This window comes from Rhinolophus sinicus, linkage group LG02, assembly GCF_036562045.2.
Source record: "Rhinolophus sinicus isolate RSC01 linkage group LG02, ASM3656204v1, whole genome shotgun sequence".
Taxonomy (NCBI): Eukaryota; Metazoa; Chordata; class Mammalia; order Chiroptera; family Rhinolophidae; genus Rhinolophus; species Rhinolophus sinicus.
In genome coordinates, this window is record NC_133752.1 from 89,370,984 (window position 1) to 89,391,754 (window position 20,771).

General features: G+C 39.3%; 1 protein-coding gene across 2 annotated transcripts in view; it reads right to left on the reverse strand.

Annotated features, from left to right (window-relative positions):
• Positions 1-20,771, reverse strand: part of ITGA8 (integrin subunit alpha 8) — a 165,215-nt gene that overhangs the window by 12,665 nt on the left and 131,779 nt on the right. For both annotated transcript variants that reach the window (XM_074324800.1, XM_074324799.1), the window contains 3 exons: positions 12,174-12,302; positions 7,817-7,930; positions 674-775 (listed from right to left, as the gene is read on the reverse strand). In XM_074324800.1, the coding sequence (XP_074180901.1) occupies positions 674-775; positions 7,817-7,930; positions 12,174-12,302 (345 nt within the window). The remainder of the gene's footprint in view (positions 1-673; positions 776-7,816; positions 7,931-12,173; positions 12,303-20,771) is intronic.

The window sequence follows — 20,771 nt, forward strand, 5'->3', positions numbered from 1 at the left end:
ATATTGTTTCCCAGAGCCCTGATTGTGATCACTTTCGCTGTAAAGGCAGAGTTTTGGTGACTGGAACTGCTCAGCCCCTCTCATCCAGTCTCCCCTCCTTTCTGCATGGCCTTATCTGGGTGCTGAGGATATTAGCAGTTGTGCTGTGACAGAGATTTGGGTGTCAGTAACGCTTAACAGTTTCAATTTTAGAAAAATAACATTTCATTCAAATGAAGCTCACACTATACATTTTCCCCTCAGGTAAAAATTATGGTTCTTTACATAGAAAGGAAAGATTACTGTCTAATATCATGCAGCTGGTCCCTGGCAACTGGCTTTCGGGAAGAGAGACTTCCCTCCCACTCACTCACATTAAAATTACACAATTGGTATGATTTCATCATAATGCTACCTGGAATTCTTTGAAACAAAATGGCTGGATTAAAAAATGATATTAGTTCTGCTCTGTGATTCTTTTTGAGGGGTAAAAATTTACATCGAAAGTTTAAAAATTTGATCAAATGACACTAAGGAATTTGCAGACTGGAGTAAGAAAATAGTGATCTGAAGAGGGAAACTTTTCTCAAGGCAATGTAATAAGCACTTAAACCTAGCCCAAGCTGAACAGTGCTTTAAAAAAAAAATTATTTCAAGGAAATTATTTGTATCTTTTTATTTTTAAGATACTCACTGCTATGCTTCCTTCTGGGAGTTTTTCTGGCTGATCTTTATAAGGCATCTTCTTAACTTCAAAGGACACCAAGGATGCAAGAGAATAGGGATCATTTTTTCTCTGAAATTAAAAATATTCATTTAAATATATTCCATATAAAGCCTTTAAAAGTTATACTGGTAGCCACCCAGTTGTTTTCAATGTTTTCCATTTCCAAAGCAAACTTTCCTCCTTCTTATTTTTTGTCTTTTACTTTTCCCCCAAACAGCCATCTGTTTGGAAATGGAGAACATTGTCCATCCATCTATCCATCATCCATCCAGAACATCCATCTGTCATCATCCATCATCCAGCCATCATCCATCCATCATCTATCCAGACATCTATCCAACTGTCCACCCATCATCCATCCATCATTCATTCATCATCCATCCAGACGTCCGTCCAACCATCCATCCAACCAACCATTCATCCTCTTCCTATTTCTAAGGAGAATTTGTCTTATTAACAAACACCTTGGTACAATAAAATTAAAATAAAAAACAGACAGGGTCCTAAACGGGAGTAAGCAGAAGAATTAATCTAGTTGCTGTTAGTGAAGAACAAAGGGGAGACAAAGTGGGCCACAAAATTCTTGTTATTTTATAGAGGGAAATATTTTAGGGAAGAGACTGGTACTAAAGGATAAAGAAATTGATCACATTTCATCTTATATAGAAGACCCAGAGCAAGGTCTCTCAGTCTTAGTACTGTTTAGATTTTGGGTTAGATGGGCTACGAACCTGTGCAATGTAAGATGGCTGGCAGCATCCCTGGCCTGTACCTGCTAGAGGCCACTAGCACCCCTCCCCCAGTTGTAACAACCAAAAATGTCTCTAATTATTGCCAATGTCCCCTTGGGGAGCAGAATCCCCCTATTTAGAACCACAGGCCCAGAGCCATACAATGTTTCTGACAGAACTTTGTAGCAAGAGTTCTTTTTATTGGTTCTCATATTAACTGTTGATTAAAGTCAAAGGAAAATATTTAAGAGTAAGTCAAGAAAAGCCATTTCAAGAATGGTTTTCCTGTGGTTTTCCTCCGTTTACTTGAGACAATGATTAGATCTATCCAGTGGTGGGCTGAAGCTGGCTCATAATGGCTCTTGAGAGATCGTTAAAGTTTCAGGAATTCTAAGTACCAGTTGTTAAATAGAGCCATTACTAAAATTTAAATTACATGGATGTAAACTTTAGTAAATTATTTTTTAAAAGGCAATAAAAACTCAAAAGTCAATCTTTACTAATTATTTTATTGCATTTTACTATTATCTGTGCTCTTGATATTACTGTGTTTCCCCGAAAATAAGACCTAACTAGAAAATAAGCCCTAGCATGATTTTTCAGGACGACATCCCCCTGAACATAAGCCCTAATGCGTCTTTTAGAGCAAACCTTAATATAAGACCCAGTCTTACTTTCGAGCAAACACAGTATTTATGTCTATTGAATCTGTAAGCGGAAATACTACATGATGGTGAGCTGCGGAATCTCTTCCCAACTCCATGTTCAGTGACATCATGTTGGCAGCTTGAAATTGGCCATGGCGGGGGGGGGGGGGCAATATTTGCACCATGGGAGTCAGCAAATGTTATATATCGGAGCTTTTCTCCTCCCAGAGAGCAGTTTATTAAACATTTACCAGCACTTGACCATCTATAATCCAATGCTGGGTTTCTTGAGACCAGTCCAACAGGTTGGATTGTAATAATTTTGTTAAAATTTTTTTTTTTTTACAAAGTTTACTTTTTTCCCCTGTGGCTGATATTTTTCTCCCTTCAATGAACCCCATTTCCTCTACATGATAAGGGCAGGCCAGAGTATGCAAAACTTTTATATACTTAAAGGCACTATATCTTTGGCTTTTTCTTTCTTTCTAACCCTACATTCCAGGATAAGCAACTCTATTCATTTGGAAAAATTCTTTTGGTTGTTATTCTTCTGATGTTCTTTTATTTCCTGGCATTTCCATTTTAACTAAAAGCTGGATTTTTGTTGTTGTTGTTTGAGTGAGAAGTGTTTTTTAAAATGTAGAAATCTTTGTTCATAAAATCTTGTGTGTACTTGGTGATTTAAATCTACTCTCCTTACCACACTGGCTGGAAGACACAGAAGAAACATGACTTTCTGGTAATGAGGTTCTGTGCCTGAGGATAATAATTACACGCTCAAATATGTGTCCATGCTCTCAAACTTCCAATGAACATGTGTTCTTTAGTCTCCAAGTTCAATTAAAAAAAGTGAGAGAAAATAATTTTCTTGCTCTAGAAGTCATGTCTTTGGGAAACAAATCATGGGAGAACTCCATCTCTGTGTGGATACTAGATGGAAAGTTTTTGCCCTATGTGATTCTGCATTTATGAGTATGAAAATTTCTTAACGAATAAGAGATGAGATTTGAACTGTAGACTGTGGAGAACCATGTTTCTCTGGGGAGACTTTCTTTCACCTTCTTCCTTTACCCACCCTGCTCTTGGCCACCATTTGATTCCTCCTCACACTTTCCACTCATCACCCATCTTTATGGTCATTTCCGGGGGTTCGCAAACCACCGTGTTATGCTGAGCTTCAGAAACACCCAGGATCATGCTCAGAGATTCTGCTTCCATACTCTGGGATGAGACAATATTTGTCTTACAGTGTTTGGCATTTTCACATTGTCATTTAGCTTTTTCTCTGTTACTTTTCTCCCAACAAGACTGTACCAAAATGGAAGGCACACACCGTGGACTGTCAGGGTTATACATTCCACAGCACCTAGGATAGCATGCACATCAGGGCGTCAGCAGTCCTGCTGGACTGACCACACCGATGGGCAGTGAGTGACCGCCATCAGATGGTTCGATTCTACGAAGACCCTCCCACTCCACATAACACTGTTCCGATAGCACCTGATAAAAGGTTTAGTTCTTTCAGTTATTAAATTGGACACCCTCCCCCATCGGTTACATTAGGAAGTTCAGGATGTTGCAGGGGAAGGTAATGTTATTAAATGACAGCTGCAGTCATACTAAGGGGCTACTGCCATGCTCTCACCTCTGCTGCGTATGTCAGCCATGCACAGTCTGAGGCCTGAACAAATCAGGGGGTAGGCAAATGGCCTGTAAACAATACAATGCACAGATTGATCTGTTCTTTATTTTAAAGTATTTTCCCAAACCGAGGGGCCTTCTACCCTTTTCAGTAAGAAAATGAATTTTTTTTTTTTTTCATTTTTCTAAGATGCTCTGGAGCTCCAAGGAATGAAAAATGTGAGCTATTAGGCTATGGTCGGCTGGGTCGGCATCAAAGATAAACTAATCCTGTGGCTGTAGGTCAAAGGCATGGCACAGGTAAGTATTTAATTCATGAGAAACAATTATGAGCAGGGTCATATTATTGATTCCATGTTTCAAGTTGAATGCTTTCAGCCATGCTCTTTACATAGCAACTATATTATTCTTCTGTTAAAAAAATCTCCTCTTCCATGGAGCAATCTCCTCATGGAATAGCAATCACTGCCATATTGTCGGCAATTTAGGATTGAAAAAGCAGCTGCAGTTAATATCCCTCGACAATATCTTGGACCTTCAATCAGTCCCAACTAGTTATTAATCCTCAGAAAATGCCCTAGTCTTCTGTCATTGGCGCGTCATTGAAACTGTGGTTTGCAGCCCACGGGCTGCCTCTAGTATGCACTTTTGCACAACGATGAGCATGGCCCTCATTCAGGTTACAGAGTTGGTAACACATCAAGTGGAGAGGGATGCTTTTGAATTGATTAAATACTTAGTGTGGCTGGTAACCATACGAGCTCTCCCACTCCCACCTTCCTGCCAATTCCTTCTCAGGAATGATTTTGAAACACATATCCATTTTATGTAGTCCATGTTTCAAGACTCAACATTTCACAGAAACATTTAACTGGGGAGATGACCAAACCTAAACAATTGCAGGTAAAACTTCAAGCTGAAGGGAGGCTGCTGTTTCAAGCAACAATCACAGACTAGGGGAGCATCTAAGAGTAACCTAAATAAAATCTTTTCCTCGCCAATTTGCATATTCACCGTGTGGACAGAAACAAACACAGCGCAGCAAATCATGTCACGCAAGAATTGTAAACTTCCTATCCGGGGTTAGGAGGGCAGTAAATGTTTACCTCCTTCTGGGTTGCATGATGAAACAATCAAAAACCTCCCAGACAGAAAGAGAGAGAGACTTTGCTCTGGTAGGACTTCAGAATGCCCCTTCAGGTTGTTCTGATCTGACTCTACTTGTGCTAAGTATTTGTTGTTTGGAAAGTCCCTCCATTGCTATTGATTTCTTCCAGACTCACTAGGTCTTTTTTAACAGGAAAATGAAGATGCAATTTTCCCTCTCTAGACTTCCTACTGAAGTAGAATGTTTTGGATGGAACTGATGTATGCTGTCTAAAATCATTTTTTTTTCCTTTGACAGTAGTGTTGCGATGACTTTACTCAGGCTTCATTGAAAAGTTGTTCTCCCTTGTTTCAGTGGGATGTGATCCCCAAAGTGATAGAAGGAATGTACGCGTCTGGTTATCATGTAGACTGTGTGGGCTTGGGTATGCAGTCAGACTCCTCTCCCCAACTCTTAAACAGGAAGTAACAGCAGAGTGACCATGAATAAATTGATTGAATGCAAGTGGTACCTGAAGCAGTACCTGGTGCAATAGCTGATGCTCCATAAATATTTGTTGAGTGAATGAATAAACAATGGTTTAACTTTTAAAAAAATGTAAATTGTGTACTGCACTTCTCCTTTGGTCAGTCGTTAAAATGGGGGTAATTTTGCCCCCAGGGGACATCAGCGATGTCTGAAGACATGTTTTTGGTTGTCACAAATGGGTTGAGAGTTGCTACTGGCATCTAGTGGGTAGAGGCCAGGGTTACTGCTAAACATCCTATAACGTACAGGACAGCCCCACAACAAAGAATTATCCAATCCCAAATATTGATAGTGTTAAAGTTGGAAAAACCCTGCCTTAAGTTAAAAAAGGAAGCTACACAACCTTTTAAAAAAATAACTTAAATTTTCCTCCTGCTTATTTTAGAAACAAAATTAAATAAGAGTTTTGAGACTATAGAGGTATTTTGAATTAGAAAACATGAAAATCTAGAGCTGCAAAATTCTATATTTATTAGCTGGACTCAAAAGGATTTTACAATTTGATTATTTATGGCACAATGAACTAAATACTTTTTAGGAGCTAAAATACGGGCAAGAATGCACAGACTTGGTAGGAGTTTCATTTAGCTTCCCCCTCTGCCCCCCATATCCTTTCTAAACTAGAAGGTCACAAAAGAGTAGTATCATTTAAATAAATAAGAAAAATGTATCTGCTTAGTATAAAAGAGATTTAAAACTTTTCAAATGCACATAATCAATGGAGATTTCTGTGGCAGTGTGGGAAACCACACTATAGCCAAGCCAAAGCTTCAAGGAATCTACATATCACACGTCCCTGGAACTTGACTGAGATGCCGTCCTGGCTGGAGCCCAGGCTGTGGGGTCACTAGACAAGATGGACTTTCTAGACCAACCTCTCTTTTCCCTTCTAAATTGATTTCTATTTTCACTTTTCTGGGCATATGGCTTGAGTTATGTTTTTGTACTCACCATCATTTCCATTAACTAATATTTACTGAGGAACTGCTATGTTACTATGTGCCAGGCACTGAGTATATTGTAGTGCGCTAAATAGACTTGTTTGAATGTAAGTTGCTACCTGAAGGTCTTAGGGAGGCAAGTTATTTAAATTGTCTTCACCTAAAATATGGGATATATATATATATATATATATATATATATATATATATATATAAATATTCCATATACATGTAATGGAATATTATTCATCCACAAAGAGAAGGAAATCCATTCTTTTGTGACAACATGGATGGACCTTGAAGGCATTATGTTAAGTAAAATAAGTCAGACAGAGAAAGACAAATACTGTATGATCTCACTTGTATGTGGAATCTAAAACCAAAGTGAGAGAGAGAGAGTAGAATGGTGTTGGCCAGGGGCTCAGAGATAGGAGAAATGGGAGATTGGTCAAGGGTACAAACTTCTACCTATACAATGAGTAAATTCTGGGGATCTAACGTACAGCATGATGATTATAGTTAACAATACTGTATTATATACCTGAAAGTTGTTAAAAGAATAGATCTTTAAAGTTATTACCACACCCACACAAAAAAGATAACATGTGAGAGGATAGAAGTGTTAGCTGCCCTTATGGTTGTAATCATGTTGCAGTATGTGCATGTATCAAATCACCATGTCATATACCTTACACAGATATGTTATATGTCAACAATATTTCAGTCATGCTGAAAAAATATTCATCTGATGGGAAAGATGACCAGCTGATTTTGGCTCAAATCTGCCACAGAAATTTCTTTTAAAAATTAAAGAAAAGTTAAACATAATGTTTAATTTAAAATATTTTTTCATATTATCCCACATATGAATGAAATCATATGGTTCTCGATTTTTTCTGTCTGACTTTTTTCACTTAGCATGATAATCTCAAGATCCAACCATGTTGTTGCAAATGGCAGTATTCCATCTTTCCTTGTGGCTGAGTAATGTTCCATTGTGTATATATACCACATCCTCTTTATCCAATCATCTATTTAAGAATACTTCAGTTGTGTCAATGTCTTGGCTACCATATGATTTCACTCGTATGTGGGATATAAAGTGAAAGCAACAAATGAACAAGACAAACATATATGTAAAAACTCATAGACACGGATAATAGTTTAGCAGTTACCAGAGGGTAGAAGGGGAGGGGGGGGTGATAGAAGAGAGAAAAGGGGGCCAAATATTATGGTAATGGACTTTGGGTGGTGAGCACACAATGCAATACATAGATGATGTATTATAGAATTGTACACTTGAAACCTATATAATTTTGCTAACTAATGTCACTCCAATAAGTTTAATAAAAAATATTTTTAAACACGAAAAAAGTAAATCTAAAAAAATTTTAAAATAAAAACTAGAAAATTTTTAAAAATTTAAAAATTGTTAAAAAGAAAAGCTTCCTACTGAGCTTTTGAGAAAAGTTTCCCTGTGAGTGGCATGTATGTACTTCTGTGTTTTTTATTACCTGGAGAAATGTCTTGGCCCATAATCGTGATCTGACTTTCAGGACTGCACTTTCTCCTCCTTCTAGTCGTCCCACTGCACAGGAGATATGTAAACACTCGATATTTGTACAATTCTGCAAAAAACAACAACCGTGGTGGCAAATCAGTGTTTTAGACTGTGGTTCAGAATCAACATTTAAGTCCATTTATTTATATCTTATGTCCTCAGAAGCCATCACCTAATCCATAAATTAATAATTTAAATGAAGAACAAGTACATTAAAACAACCAAGGAAAAAACAGCTTGGTAGCAATGATGCATCAACTTCAGTGGTGATACAGAGATAAAATGGAACATAAATACAACACAAAATTTAAGCTCTTTTCTAAGGACTTAAAACAAGCTTCCTGCAGCAGCGATTGAATTGTTATTTCATTTTCTCAGAAGTCAGGAAGACGTTTCTTGTAGGCATTCACAACAGCTGACCCTGGAGGAAGCAAAGTTCTGGAAGGCTTTCAAGGGAGGTCCCTGAGTGTATATTATCTCAATGATCCAAAGTTATTAACCCACTGACAAGCGTCTCTTCCATAACATTCTTCTCTTCATCTAAAGTACTTCCTGGTTACAAAGCAGGATCGTCTGAGAGTTCCATCCATGAAGTTGTTTTTAAACTAGTTTCTAGGATTACCCAAGTTATAACAGGTAAACTTTAATATATGAAATGCATGTTCCTGGAAAGTATTCATTATAATGACATTCTACCTATCAAATCGTATTTTCTGATTGCATCCCAGTATGGAAATAAAGGGAAACTTCACATCCATTTTCCATGTGCTCATGTATAGGATGGTACTTCTCGAATTGCACTCCCTCACTGATATGAATTTACTGTGTGGACTACTGTTTATTTTTCATGTCTCAAGCACTGGGCACTGACCAATAGATGCGCAATAAAAACCAGCTTCTTGGATTTATGTGAAGTCGTTTACTGAGACATTTCAGTTTAGTGAAATTGATAAACCACAGAGTAGTAATCTGAGGAATATACTGCCATGAGAACTTTTTTTGAGAACCTCAGAACTGTCTGAAAATCAAACGATCAGTAATGTGTGTCTGATAAATGGCAGTCAGGTTAGATTTTTTTCATGATGTTTCCAAACACAGGTGGCCCGGCTGCTCTTGTTCTACTGGAGTTGGGCACTGAGGTGCTTAGGGTCTTGTGCCTCCAGCAGGAGCAGGAATTCTCAAAGTTCTGCAGTTCACGCCACCCGTGAGGACGCCCATGTTTACCTATGTTCCATATTTGACATGCTGTGTATGGCCAATCCCACCCTCTGGAAGTGAAAGAGGCTGAGAGTCAGAGGAGGTAATTCTTGTAAACTCTCTGAAGATGGTGGATACTGGCATTACTGAGATTGAGAATTCTAGCTAGGTCTGTTGAGAGATTTTGGAGAAGGTGATGCTTAGAACAAATCTTGAAGGGTGAGACAGAGTTACCTGGACATAGAGGATGATGAGGACGTGGTTCTCTCGTATAAGACCAGTGCATGTTCAGGAAAGAGGAGAAAAGGACATTTGGGGGTGGGGTGGACAGATGGCAATGAGATAGGGGAGAGAGAAAGTGTAGGTGGTAAAGAGTCTTCCTATTTGTGCTAAGCACTTTAGATTTTATTCAGAAGGCACCGGGGAGCCCATGAAGCATTTTAAGCAAGGGATATGATCATGTTTGTATTTCAGGGGTCAGGTGGTATGTGAGGAAAGTATGGAGAGAGGATAGTGGGAGGCAAGGAGGATGGTAAGTGCTTATTGCAAGAGTCCAAGTGAGAAATGATGAGGCCCTGAATGAGGCAGTGGGAATGGGAAGAGGACGATGCATTTTGGAGAAGTTTCGGAAGTAGAATAGATCCATGGTGATTAACTGGAGGTTGGGATGAAGGACAAGGAAGGGAGGAGGGAGCTGTCTTGGCGTGGGGAGCTGGGTCGATGGGTAGTGGCATTACTGAGATTGCGAATTCTAGAGAAGAAGCACATGGAGACAGAGTTTTGGACATGTGGGGCCTGGAGTGTCTGTCACACATCCAGATGAACATATATAGCGAGCCCTCCAAGTCTCCAACGCAGTGAGGGAGGCACCTAGGAATGCAAGAAATTTCCTGGAAAGAGCAAAGTCAATGGGAGAAAAGAGGAGGGGCGGAGGATGGAATCCTGAGCTCTGGGCGCACGTAAGGATGGGCGGGAGAGAAGTCCATGAAATAGTCAAAGTGGGAACGCAAAAGGGAGGAAGACAACTAGGAGAGAATGTTCTGGGAGAAGCCAAGGGAGCTGATGGTTTCAGGAAGTGGTCAAGAGTACCAAGTGCTGAAGAGGGTTAAGAAAGATAAGGTTTCTGTAAACCGAGTTAGAGAAAGGAGAAGGAAGCTGGGAGAGGAGATGGGGGTGATTAACTGCAAAAGCAGCAGGGGCCCAAGATGAGAAAGGCAAGGACATTCTTGGGCAGGGAGACATTACATTGCAGTGTTACAGATACAGATTTTTCCTATGCAAATTGGAAATTATGATCCCAGCACAGGATGTTGGCATTTTGCACTTTCAAATTCCTAATCAGAAACGTGATCCAGTAAGTTGTTTGTAACTAAACAAAAACGGTGGGAGGTCTTATTTAGCTTTTGATTTTAGAATAAACTTTGCATAATCACTTTCTATCCAGAATTATTTTGACTTGAGGACATGGGGAGGCATATGATTTGCAATTTTTTCAACCAATCAGAGAGAAAGGGAATAAAGCACGAGTTAACAAAATCAGACATGGAAATCAAGGATTGCCTTGCTCTCATCTGCAAGTAATAAGTTTCTATGATAGTCAGAGGTTAGAAATCATCTTGCATTAAAAATCTTTAATGGGAACAAAATAGAAGGAAAAATCTTATCCTATAACAGATCACATATTTTACAAAAGAATTTTGGTTATTGATCTCCACTGTCTTTTGTATTCATGAGACACACACTGAAGTGGAAATTGAAAAAACATAGTTGAATCTTGATTTTCCGAATTGTTGGTCCCCATAGGTTTGGACATTGGTTTTCCAGAGGGCTTTCCCATTGCTACTGCATATTAGAATTCTATAGATGTCAATAATTTTCTTTTTAAAAAATATTTAAAACTTTTTAATGAGGTATAAATGATAGAGTCAGATGTATAACACAATGATTTGATATTTGTATATATTGCAAAATGATCACCACAGTAAGTCTAGTTAACATCTGTTACCACACATAGTTGCATATTTTTTTTCTTGTGATGAGAACTTTTAAGATTTACTTGCTTAGCAACTTTTAAATACACAGTACGGTGTTATTAACTATAGTCACCATGCTGTACATTACATCTCCAGGACTTAAATTATTGTTTTCTGTTCTATTATTCCTCCTGGAAGCTTTTTAAAAATAGTAATATGCATAATTTTATAAATGTAGTCTAAACTCAATAGCATATTGATTCCCTGTGCTTACGTTTTTAAAAATGTTACAGTATCATCGAATCACAGTCTGCCAACTTCCATAGATTTTGCCATGTAATTTCAGGTAGTTCTATTATAACACACGCTCCTCTCTTGACTTACATTTAACTCATTAAGTCAGACTTGCTTGTTGTACTTTTCTATCCATTTCCACGTTTGAAACTTTTTATATTGTCAATATGAAATAAATAAATGTCAGAGCATGTTCAAGACACATATTTTTTTAAAAACCCATTCTAACCCTTTTACGTGGATAGTTCAGTGACATTAACATTCAAATTTCAACAAGTGAAAGAACTGGATTGAGAATGCTGACTCAGGCATGCTGGCCCCAGTTTTGCAAAGTGCTGACTAAGCTCAGGCTAGATCTGCCACAGACTCCAGTGCTAAGACTCTGCGGGAGTTTTGGCCAGGAAACCGGAAAACGCCCTTCTCATCTCTTGCGGACAAGCAGAGGACGCTGACAGGTGTAAGAGTCCAAAAACCCAGGCATGGCACGGGCAGCCCTTCTTCAGCCTCACTTCAAACTCTCATCACTGCAGTGTCTGGGGACAGGCTAACAGTCGAATCGTTACGTTCTTGAAATACATTAACAGTCACATTTTATGTTTTTATCATTACTTCTCCAGTGTGGCCTCCGCGGCAGGTTGAGAGGGTGGAAACGTTACATTGCAAATACTCATTAGTCCCCATAGAAAAATCACTTTCATTTCTCACAATATGTACCGCCAGAAAAATGTCAGGCGTGTCTGAGCATTGGAGGAGAGTGAACAACAATACTTGAAGTTAAAACCATCTGCATGTGGGAGTTCTGTGCAATCCGATCGTTTCCTCGGTTCTGTACACGCGATGACTCACCAGGATTTTTGCGGGGTTCTGTCTGTGGAGCTCCAGCACAGGCACATCTCTTTTCCTGACAAGATGAGGGATGGTTGAGTTTCGCAGAAAGGCGCTCAGCTCGGGGTTGTCCTCTGGGGCGTTAGCTGGCTGTAAATGGAAGGAAGAGATATCACGTACACATGAACACTTGTTACCTTTTCATTAGTCTTGAACTCTAGGCAATTGTTTTCTCAACTCAGTATGATTCACGTGAAAATTCAGACATGTTCTGACTTACCAGCAGCATGTTCCACAGCAAAAGGAACCATACCGAAAAGGAACAACCTTTCCATTCTCCAAGTATAGGCACTCATGAGGCTTGGGGAATGAACCTGGAAAGTTTATCTTGTGATCATGAGATTTTACGCAGACGTGATTTCCCCAGAAGGATAGGCAACATGGAGTGACTTTCCAGCCTGAGTTATTGTTCTCTCATTACTTTCCTCTCATTATGTATTGGCGTAGGTTAAACGGAGGAAATTTCTGTGTGAGGAATGGATCCTGAGGTGGCAGCAATGTGAGGCGCTGACCATGGGGACACAGCCTGACGTGAGCAAGGACCAGACTTCAGCATGTCTGAGCCCCACACTCCTGTACTTCTGAGAAGTGCTGCCTCAGGAGAGAACCACATGCTAATGAAAATGACTTTTCCAAAGCATGCCCCACGAACACTGTGCCATAATGGAGCTTGTTTTCAGGCCTGAGTTGGTTTTGCTAATATTCTAGAATTTAGGATTTTATTTCAGGCTCCAGGCAGGGTCCATCTGATGATTGAATACATATTTTGAGAGTTCTAATACATCACACATAACATCCCGTGAACAGTCTTTGTTTGAGACTAACTGAATACAGAAGCCTAATTTTCTGCTCTTCCTGCCCCATCTCCCAGAAGCACATCTTTTTCATACAGTTGTTCCTTGTCGTCGCAGGAGCTGTAATTGTATGCTCATCTCTGTGGGATGAAAAAAGACAGTCCCACTTTGCAGATGCAGGATGAACCACAAAAGATGAAATGACAGGGTTCAGGATATCCTAGGAACCTAGAAAAACCTAGTGGACAAACACAGAGTCCAGAGTTCCCGGTCTGTCACGCACAGCCGTGTAAGCACTGGCCTCGGTCTGCTTTCCAGCCTCATTTCTCACAAGAGCCCCCTGCAGCCTGACCCCTGGCATGTAGAACTGTTCCCCACTGTCCCCGCTGCTCACCTGCCCCAGGTGGACCTCAGCCCCTATTTGATGTGCCCCCTGATGGCTGTTCCCCATCAGCACTGATCAAGGTATACCTAAGTGCCCGCTGACTGGTCTAAGTTGCTCAGAGAGAAAATGGAAAACGAGAAGCAGGAAGTCACACAGGAGAGCCCAGGAAATATCAGAAAACAGGGAGAGGAAGGAGATACAGTGAGGAAAAAGAAGATGGGAGACAGCAGACATAGGAGTATGAATCGATGGAAGCCTAAGGACATGAAAGTTGCAAAAAGATGGGGGTAACCAAGAATGCCAGATCCTGCAGAGAAGTAAAGAAGCGTTAGGACTAAATGTATTCATTGAATTTGTCACTTGAGAAATTATGGACATCTGATCCAGCAATTCCACTTCTTCGGGTATTTATCTGAAGAAAATGAAAATGCTAATTTGAAAAGATATCTGTATCCCCATGTGCACTGCAGTATTTATAATTGCCAAGACATGGAAGCAACCTAAGTGTTCGTGGATGGATAAATAGATAAAGATGTGGTATCTCTTTATCTATCTATCTATCTATCTATCTATCTATCTATCTATCTATCTATCATCTATCTACCTACCTCTGATGGAATATTATTTAGCCGTAAAAAGGAAATTTTGCTATTTGTGACATGGATGACCTTGAGGGCATTATGTTAATGAAGTAAGTCAGACAAAGAAAGACAAATAGTGTATGATCTCACTTATATGTGGAATCTAAAATCAAACAAACAAACAAATAAAAATGGAGCTCATTAGATACAAGGAAGAGATGGATGGTTGCCAGATTGGTGGCAGGCAGGTGAAATGAGCGGAGGGGGTCAAAGGCACAAACTTACAGTTATAAATAAGTCCTGGGATGTCATGTACAGCATGGTGACTATAGTTAACAATACTGTGTTGTATATTTGAACATTACTAAGAGAGTAGATCTTAAAAGTTCTCCTCACAAGAAAAGAAATTATAACTGTGGAGTGATGGAAGCTAACTAGACTTAGTGTGGTGATCATTTGCAGTGTGTGCATACACCGAATTACGCTGTGCACCTGAAACTAATACAATGTTATATGTCAATTATATCTCAACTTAAAAAAAAAAAAAAGGAAAAAAACACAAAGAATTTACGGATGACCTTTCTTGAACAGGGAATTAGTATGGGTGAAAATTGAACTACAGAAGCTAAAGAGTGAATGGGTTTGAACAAATGGATAATCTTTTTGAAAAAGTATGAAATTAAATCTTTTTCTTATTCTCCTATTGAAGCAATTCCCAGTGGCTCAGAGATGAGATGCAGCCTTATTTCCCAAATAAGAAAGCACCAAAACAAAACCTGGATGTTCTTAGCAGCGATTTATAACGGAGACAAAAGATAATACTATAAAACTTAATGGGCTTATATAGGTTACTGGTTAAATAAATTATGACATTAATAAAAGGCTACTGGATGGTTTTTAAAATGGTGATGTAGAGCTACATAGTAATTTAGAAAGACGCACAATCTTAGTAAGGGAAAAAGGCAGGTTACAAAATAGCATATATAATAAGATTGTGTATTTTAATAGAAAATGAATGTATACTTATCTTGTATATCTATAAATAGAAAAAAATCTGGAAGAATAGTCATTTAAGTATTATCAGTGGTAGAGATTTGATTATATTAAGCAGGCATTGCTAATTTATTTTTAAGTATGATAATGATATTATCGATTTTTAAAGAGTATACTTAATTATTGGTGAATTGGAAATTTCCATTTCCAGTGAAATGGAAAATTAAAGTAATGCATAAATAAATAGGAAATGTAATAGTAAATGAGTGGTGACATTATCAGAAATTAAAAATTTTTTCTTTATGTTTTTCCACATTGCCTGATATATTCTTATGATGGACATTTAGTATTGTTTAATATGAAAACAACAACAATCACAACAAAAACCAACCTCATTTTACAATTACAATAAGAATAAAAGAGAAATAAGAAAATAGGGACAGGAAGTACAGCTTGGCTAAAAATGGAAGGAAAAAGGGGCTCCTTCTGGAAGAGGGTGCAGAGCTAAGTTATATGCTTACTGTTTGTTTTGAAGATGGAGGAAATTTAAGTAAGTTCATAGGATCTGAGGAAGGAACTACTAGAGAGGAAGAGGTTGGGGATGCAGGAAACAGGGGATACTTAATGTAGCAAAGTTAAATCTGAAACTGGATTTTGGAGAACTCTCCTTCCTCTGCAAGTGTTAGAAAGGAGCTGGGGATGAGGAAGAAACAATTAGAAGGTGTGTGTGTGTGTGTGTGTGTGTGTGTGTGTGTGTGTTGGGGGTAGGAGAATTAGAGATGGGGAAATGGGCCATTTGAAGATTCTCTTGCTTTAAGGTCACCTGCTAACAGTAATGCTAGAGAGAGGCTGGATAGGAGATATAAGTAATGAAGGTGTGGAGAAGCCAACAAAGACAGTGGGAAGGAGAGACCATCAGAATGGCAGGGGGGATTCCTCCAGATGCTGGCCGCCCAGTGAGCACTTCCCATCATCAGCCTAAAGGGTAGAGAAGCCAAACTACTAGGCCATGCATGATGGAGATTTTCAGGGCAGGGACTTGGAGGGATGGAGAAGGGAGGCTAAGTAAGGGAGCTTGTAAAAGAATGTTTCAACCAACTCATCGTGGATTCCAGGGTTGGCAGGAAAGAAAGTATGGCCAAGGGCAGTCTTGAGAATGGGGTGGGTTAACTAACTCAGAGAAAGTTTTCATATCAAGGAGGAAAAGTTCTCGTGGAGAGAAGCGAGAAAATTATAAAAACTGGAGATTGATCTGGAGGCTTGGATGTTGAATTGAATATTTCAGAGGTGGTGTCCTTCCAAGTGATAGTCCAAGGACTGGGATGATGAAGGCATGCAAGTGAAGAGTCGGCCCCACGCATGCGGACTGGAGAGAAGCGAGTATTCTAGACAATGGTAGGGCCTGGCTCAGTGAGAAGGAGGGAAAGCCAGGCGTTGCTCAAGGAGAGTCTGATAGGAAAGCCTTAAGAGCATCAGGTTATAATCTGAGTTTAGATAGAAAATCTCTAAGATCCCCTCATATTTTCTATCATATAATCTCTCTTTCTCTCTCTCTCTCTCTCTCTCTCTCTCTCTCTCTCTCTCTCTCTGATCAAACTACAGAGAAGAGGTACTGGAAGGAACTAGGGAATGTTTCTTTATTCCCAAGTTACAGCCTATTATTACTATTATTTTATTATTACTACTACTACTATTATTATTATTATTATTAGTAGTAGTAGTAAAATAACAGAAGAAAACTCTTCAACTTCCTGTGTGATGCAGTTTGTGTATAGATAAAGAACCTCCTATAGTGGTGGCCCCTGGTGTATCGTCATTCACAAATATTTACAAGTGGTCTTTCAGTAAAACATAGGACTTACTTCCAGCTACAGAATGAATATATCACACAGCTGAGGTTGATAAAACATGTTTCTTTTTTCAGTAACATTGTTTTGCAGATAGAGGAATGCTACCCTTAAACATTATAGTCAGAAAGTCTTCAAATGGCTTGCAAACCAGTTTTCTCAAATGGTATTCCAGAAATTATTTCAAAACACAAAACAAAACCTCCAAACACACACACACACACACACACACACACACACACACACACACACACACACACGGAAAAAGTACTCCAAGAAATGTAAACAACAGTTAAAGCCTATTTTCCAGATGAACTTTTGGAGCCTGTTTCACAATTGATCGTGAACCCACAGGTCATGTTTTTCCTTAATCTGAAATCCTCAGAGGTGAGGGAAGCTGGCCTCTTAGCACCCATGTTAGGCAGACACTCAAATTCAGAGTAACATTTGCCAAGTGCTATGAGAAGCTGGTGGTAAACACTCAAGTATCTTCTTCAGAACAAATATGAGAATTGCTCCTTTTTGCAATAAGGAAACAATTGTTAGTAAATATGGTTCTTTCCCCAGCTGTTACTCAGATTTTGACCCCAACAGGAGTTTTCTATTTTCATAACTCTTCACCAAACTCTTCACGCTGGTATAGGTTTAAATTTATGGGCTAAAGGGATACTGTGTAGCTGGAATGTGCAGTACAGTTGGAAATGCAGCTTTTAAAGGAGAGTTGGATGAAATAAAATTAAGGGCTCTGTGAACCCAAACAAACGCAACACATACTATCTTTTTTGTTGTTTGTAATTTGTCTTTGGATTTCAGGTATTCCTAGTATTCAAGAGATGGTGGACTTCTCTCATGTAACTCTTCACCTATAATTAAATTGAAGTAGAGACAAGCCCAGGGGGTCAGTCTACCATGTAATTTTCTTTAAGACATAAACCTTAAGGATTTGTTGGGAGAGAAACCCACTTTTTTTTTTTTTTTAACATCCTGAAAAGTTCATGCAAAGCATAACTAAAAGAATTAATTCATTCCATTGGTAATTTTGAAGCTTTTCTTAGTTGTTGGACATGTGTTTTACATTTTAAAATATACATGAGAACCTGAAGACCATCTTACAGAGAAGATAAGGTAAAGACAAATTGGCCCCAGGGAGTATATTCTTGTCAGTAGCCAAACAATTGGATCTGTAGGCACTGTTAAAAAGTAAAGGGTGAATGAAATTCTTCTTTCAGAGGGAGGGAGGGAGGGAGGGAGGGAGAGAGAGAGAGAGAGAGAGAGAGGAGAGAAGGAGAAAAGAGTGAGTATCCCTGCATTCTGAATTAATAAGAGGCAATAAATAAGTGGAGGCAGTTATGAAGGAAGAAAATTCTCTTAAGGATAAGACAAAACTATGCAAATTTGCCAAGCCAAGCCACTGTCTGTGGGATCACTGATGTAACAAATAAAAAAACTATTTGCAAGGCTATAATCTTGATGAACGGTTTCTGTGTTTCTGCTTTCCATGTTTGTACTATTTGATTGTAATTTGGACTTCCTGTGGGAATGGTCTTGTTCAAGAGATGATTTCTTAGTCAGGACCTCCTGCTTTCCAGGCTCCAAAGACAGTTCCTTATACAACACTGGCGTTCTCTCTTGTGACTGTTGTCCCAGTGTAGTCTCTGTCGGAGCATTTCTACCTTGGGATTCTTCCTTGAACTTGGGCCCAGAGTGTTGTATTATGATCTTAACACAAATTGAATTTGAGTATCTCGTTTGTTTCCCTCTTCTGAGAGCAGTCTTACATTCTATAGCCCCTTCTCCGCATCTCACACTTGGCTGTTCATTACAAAATTTTGCCAATTAAAAAAAATCCTTTATTTTTTATGCACTTCGGATACTTAATAGTGTATAGTTTTTCAATGTCATCTTATCTAGAAATCATATAGCCCGTTTGAAGGGCTCTCCAAACCTCAGGATAGACTCCACCAAAATAAGAAAATTGGTATTTTGAAACCATTATTTTACTGCCTTTAGAATAGTTGAGAAATACTTAACTCTAAAATTTTATTCCAAGAAGGATCTGGAATGAATTAGATTTAATGGATTGGTCTGAATGCTGCAGACAGTTGAATGTTTCAAAATGTTGTAGAAGGGAGAATGCGGAGAAATTGCCCCATGAAAGTCCTCTACCTCTTGACATGGACCATGAAGCAGGGATGCAGGACCTTCCTGGCCACCTGCTTATGCCACAAAGTTTACAGAAGACAGAGAAATGACCTTGATGAAGTGACACCATCATGGGAGGAACAAACAACCGAAGACAGCAACTTTCTCCCTGACAGGCACAAGGGAAAGCAGTAGTGAGTGTGCCCAAGGCACGGCCACACCTTCACGCCCGCTTGAACTGGCTACCATGAGGGGCTAGGCAGGCCCCTCCGCTTTTCCTGAACCCCATCCTCCGCTCATGATGCCACTGACCCTCACACTTGCATGTTCGAACAGTGTTGACAAAGCAGGCTAAGCGAATCCCCATGACACCTGGTATGAGGCAAGTAGTTAAATAAAAGAACTCACCGACTTCTTGTGGCATGTGTGTGTCCTTGCTGACGGCCCCCAACCCTAATTCAGTTGTTGGTGCTCTGTATTTGGGCACCAAGTGCGGTGGATGTGGGTGAGATCTCCTGGGCACCGTCTTCTTGAACAGCCACAGGGGACAGAATGACCATGGTAGTGAGCGGCTTTCAAAGGCAGCCAGTGTGTGCTTTTCAAAACTTGCAGGTATAACCAAATCGTATCAGTTATTGTTGTGAAAACTGAACCCTGTTCAGGCCTTTTCGGACTTGAGGCTTATGTGAGGAGAGTCACAGTTGGAATATATAGTCAATTAATAGACGGGTTGTATTTCAGGAGGTTTTAGGCTAGACGTTTGGCACTCAGCATATATTTATGTTTAGAAATGATGTTATAAATGGTGGTCCAGTTCTCAAGCCAGCTCACACACACACAAAATCTATTTTATCCACAGTATGTCTTTGATGCAGAAAACTATATATTTGTAATAAAAGAGTAAAGCCAGGACAGTCGCTATATGAGTAATTTTAAAAGTAGAGAAAAACATCGTGTTAAGTACATTGTGTTAAACGCTGATACATTTAATTAGAAGGAAATGTTGAGGGCATGCTGCAGAGGCTACTGGGGAATTGTAAAGGTTTTCGAGTTGGTGGCACTGATTCCTTGGATTGGGTAGCCTAGAAAATGTTTCTGAGGAAATCTGACGGTTTCTTCTTCATAAGCAAATCTTAGAAACTTGTGAGCCCTGGAAAGAGACAGTGAAGGTAGAAGCTGCTTTCAATGGCAAGTGGGCAAAAATATAAATACAGGAGGGAGAAAGTGACTAAAAAAGTGCATGTGAACAAGAGAGAAAGGGATTTTACTGAAAGGAAATCAACTGAGTGGTGGAAGAGGAAAACATGGTGGAGGACTCTGAAAATCTTCCAGAGGAAGCGTCAGAAAATTGGGGTGGTAGTTCCCCCTCTGACAGATCCACAGTTGGGATATTTTGGTGGCTAGTCCAGTGGGGACTGGAGCATGCTCAGAAAGGATTTGTTGAAAATTGACTGCTCACAGAGACAGATGTTTTAAGAGGCACTCCCCATTTATAAAGAAATTCAGACAGAAAAAGTCGAGAACCATATGATTTCATTGATATGTGGTATATAAAACTGAACACAACAAAGGAACAAGACAAACAAATGAAGAAACAAAAACTCATAGACATAGACAATAGTTTAATGGTTACCAGAGGGTGGTGGGGAGGGGGGTGGTACAGGAGGATAAAGGGGGTCAAATATATGGTGATGAAAAGAGAACTGACTCCTTCCATTGGTGAACACACAATGTGATATATAGATGATGTAATACAGAATTGTACACCTGAAACCTATGTAACTTTACTAACAATTGTCACCCCAATAAACTTCAAT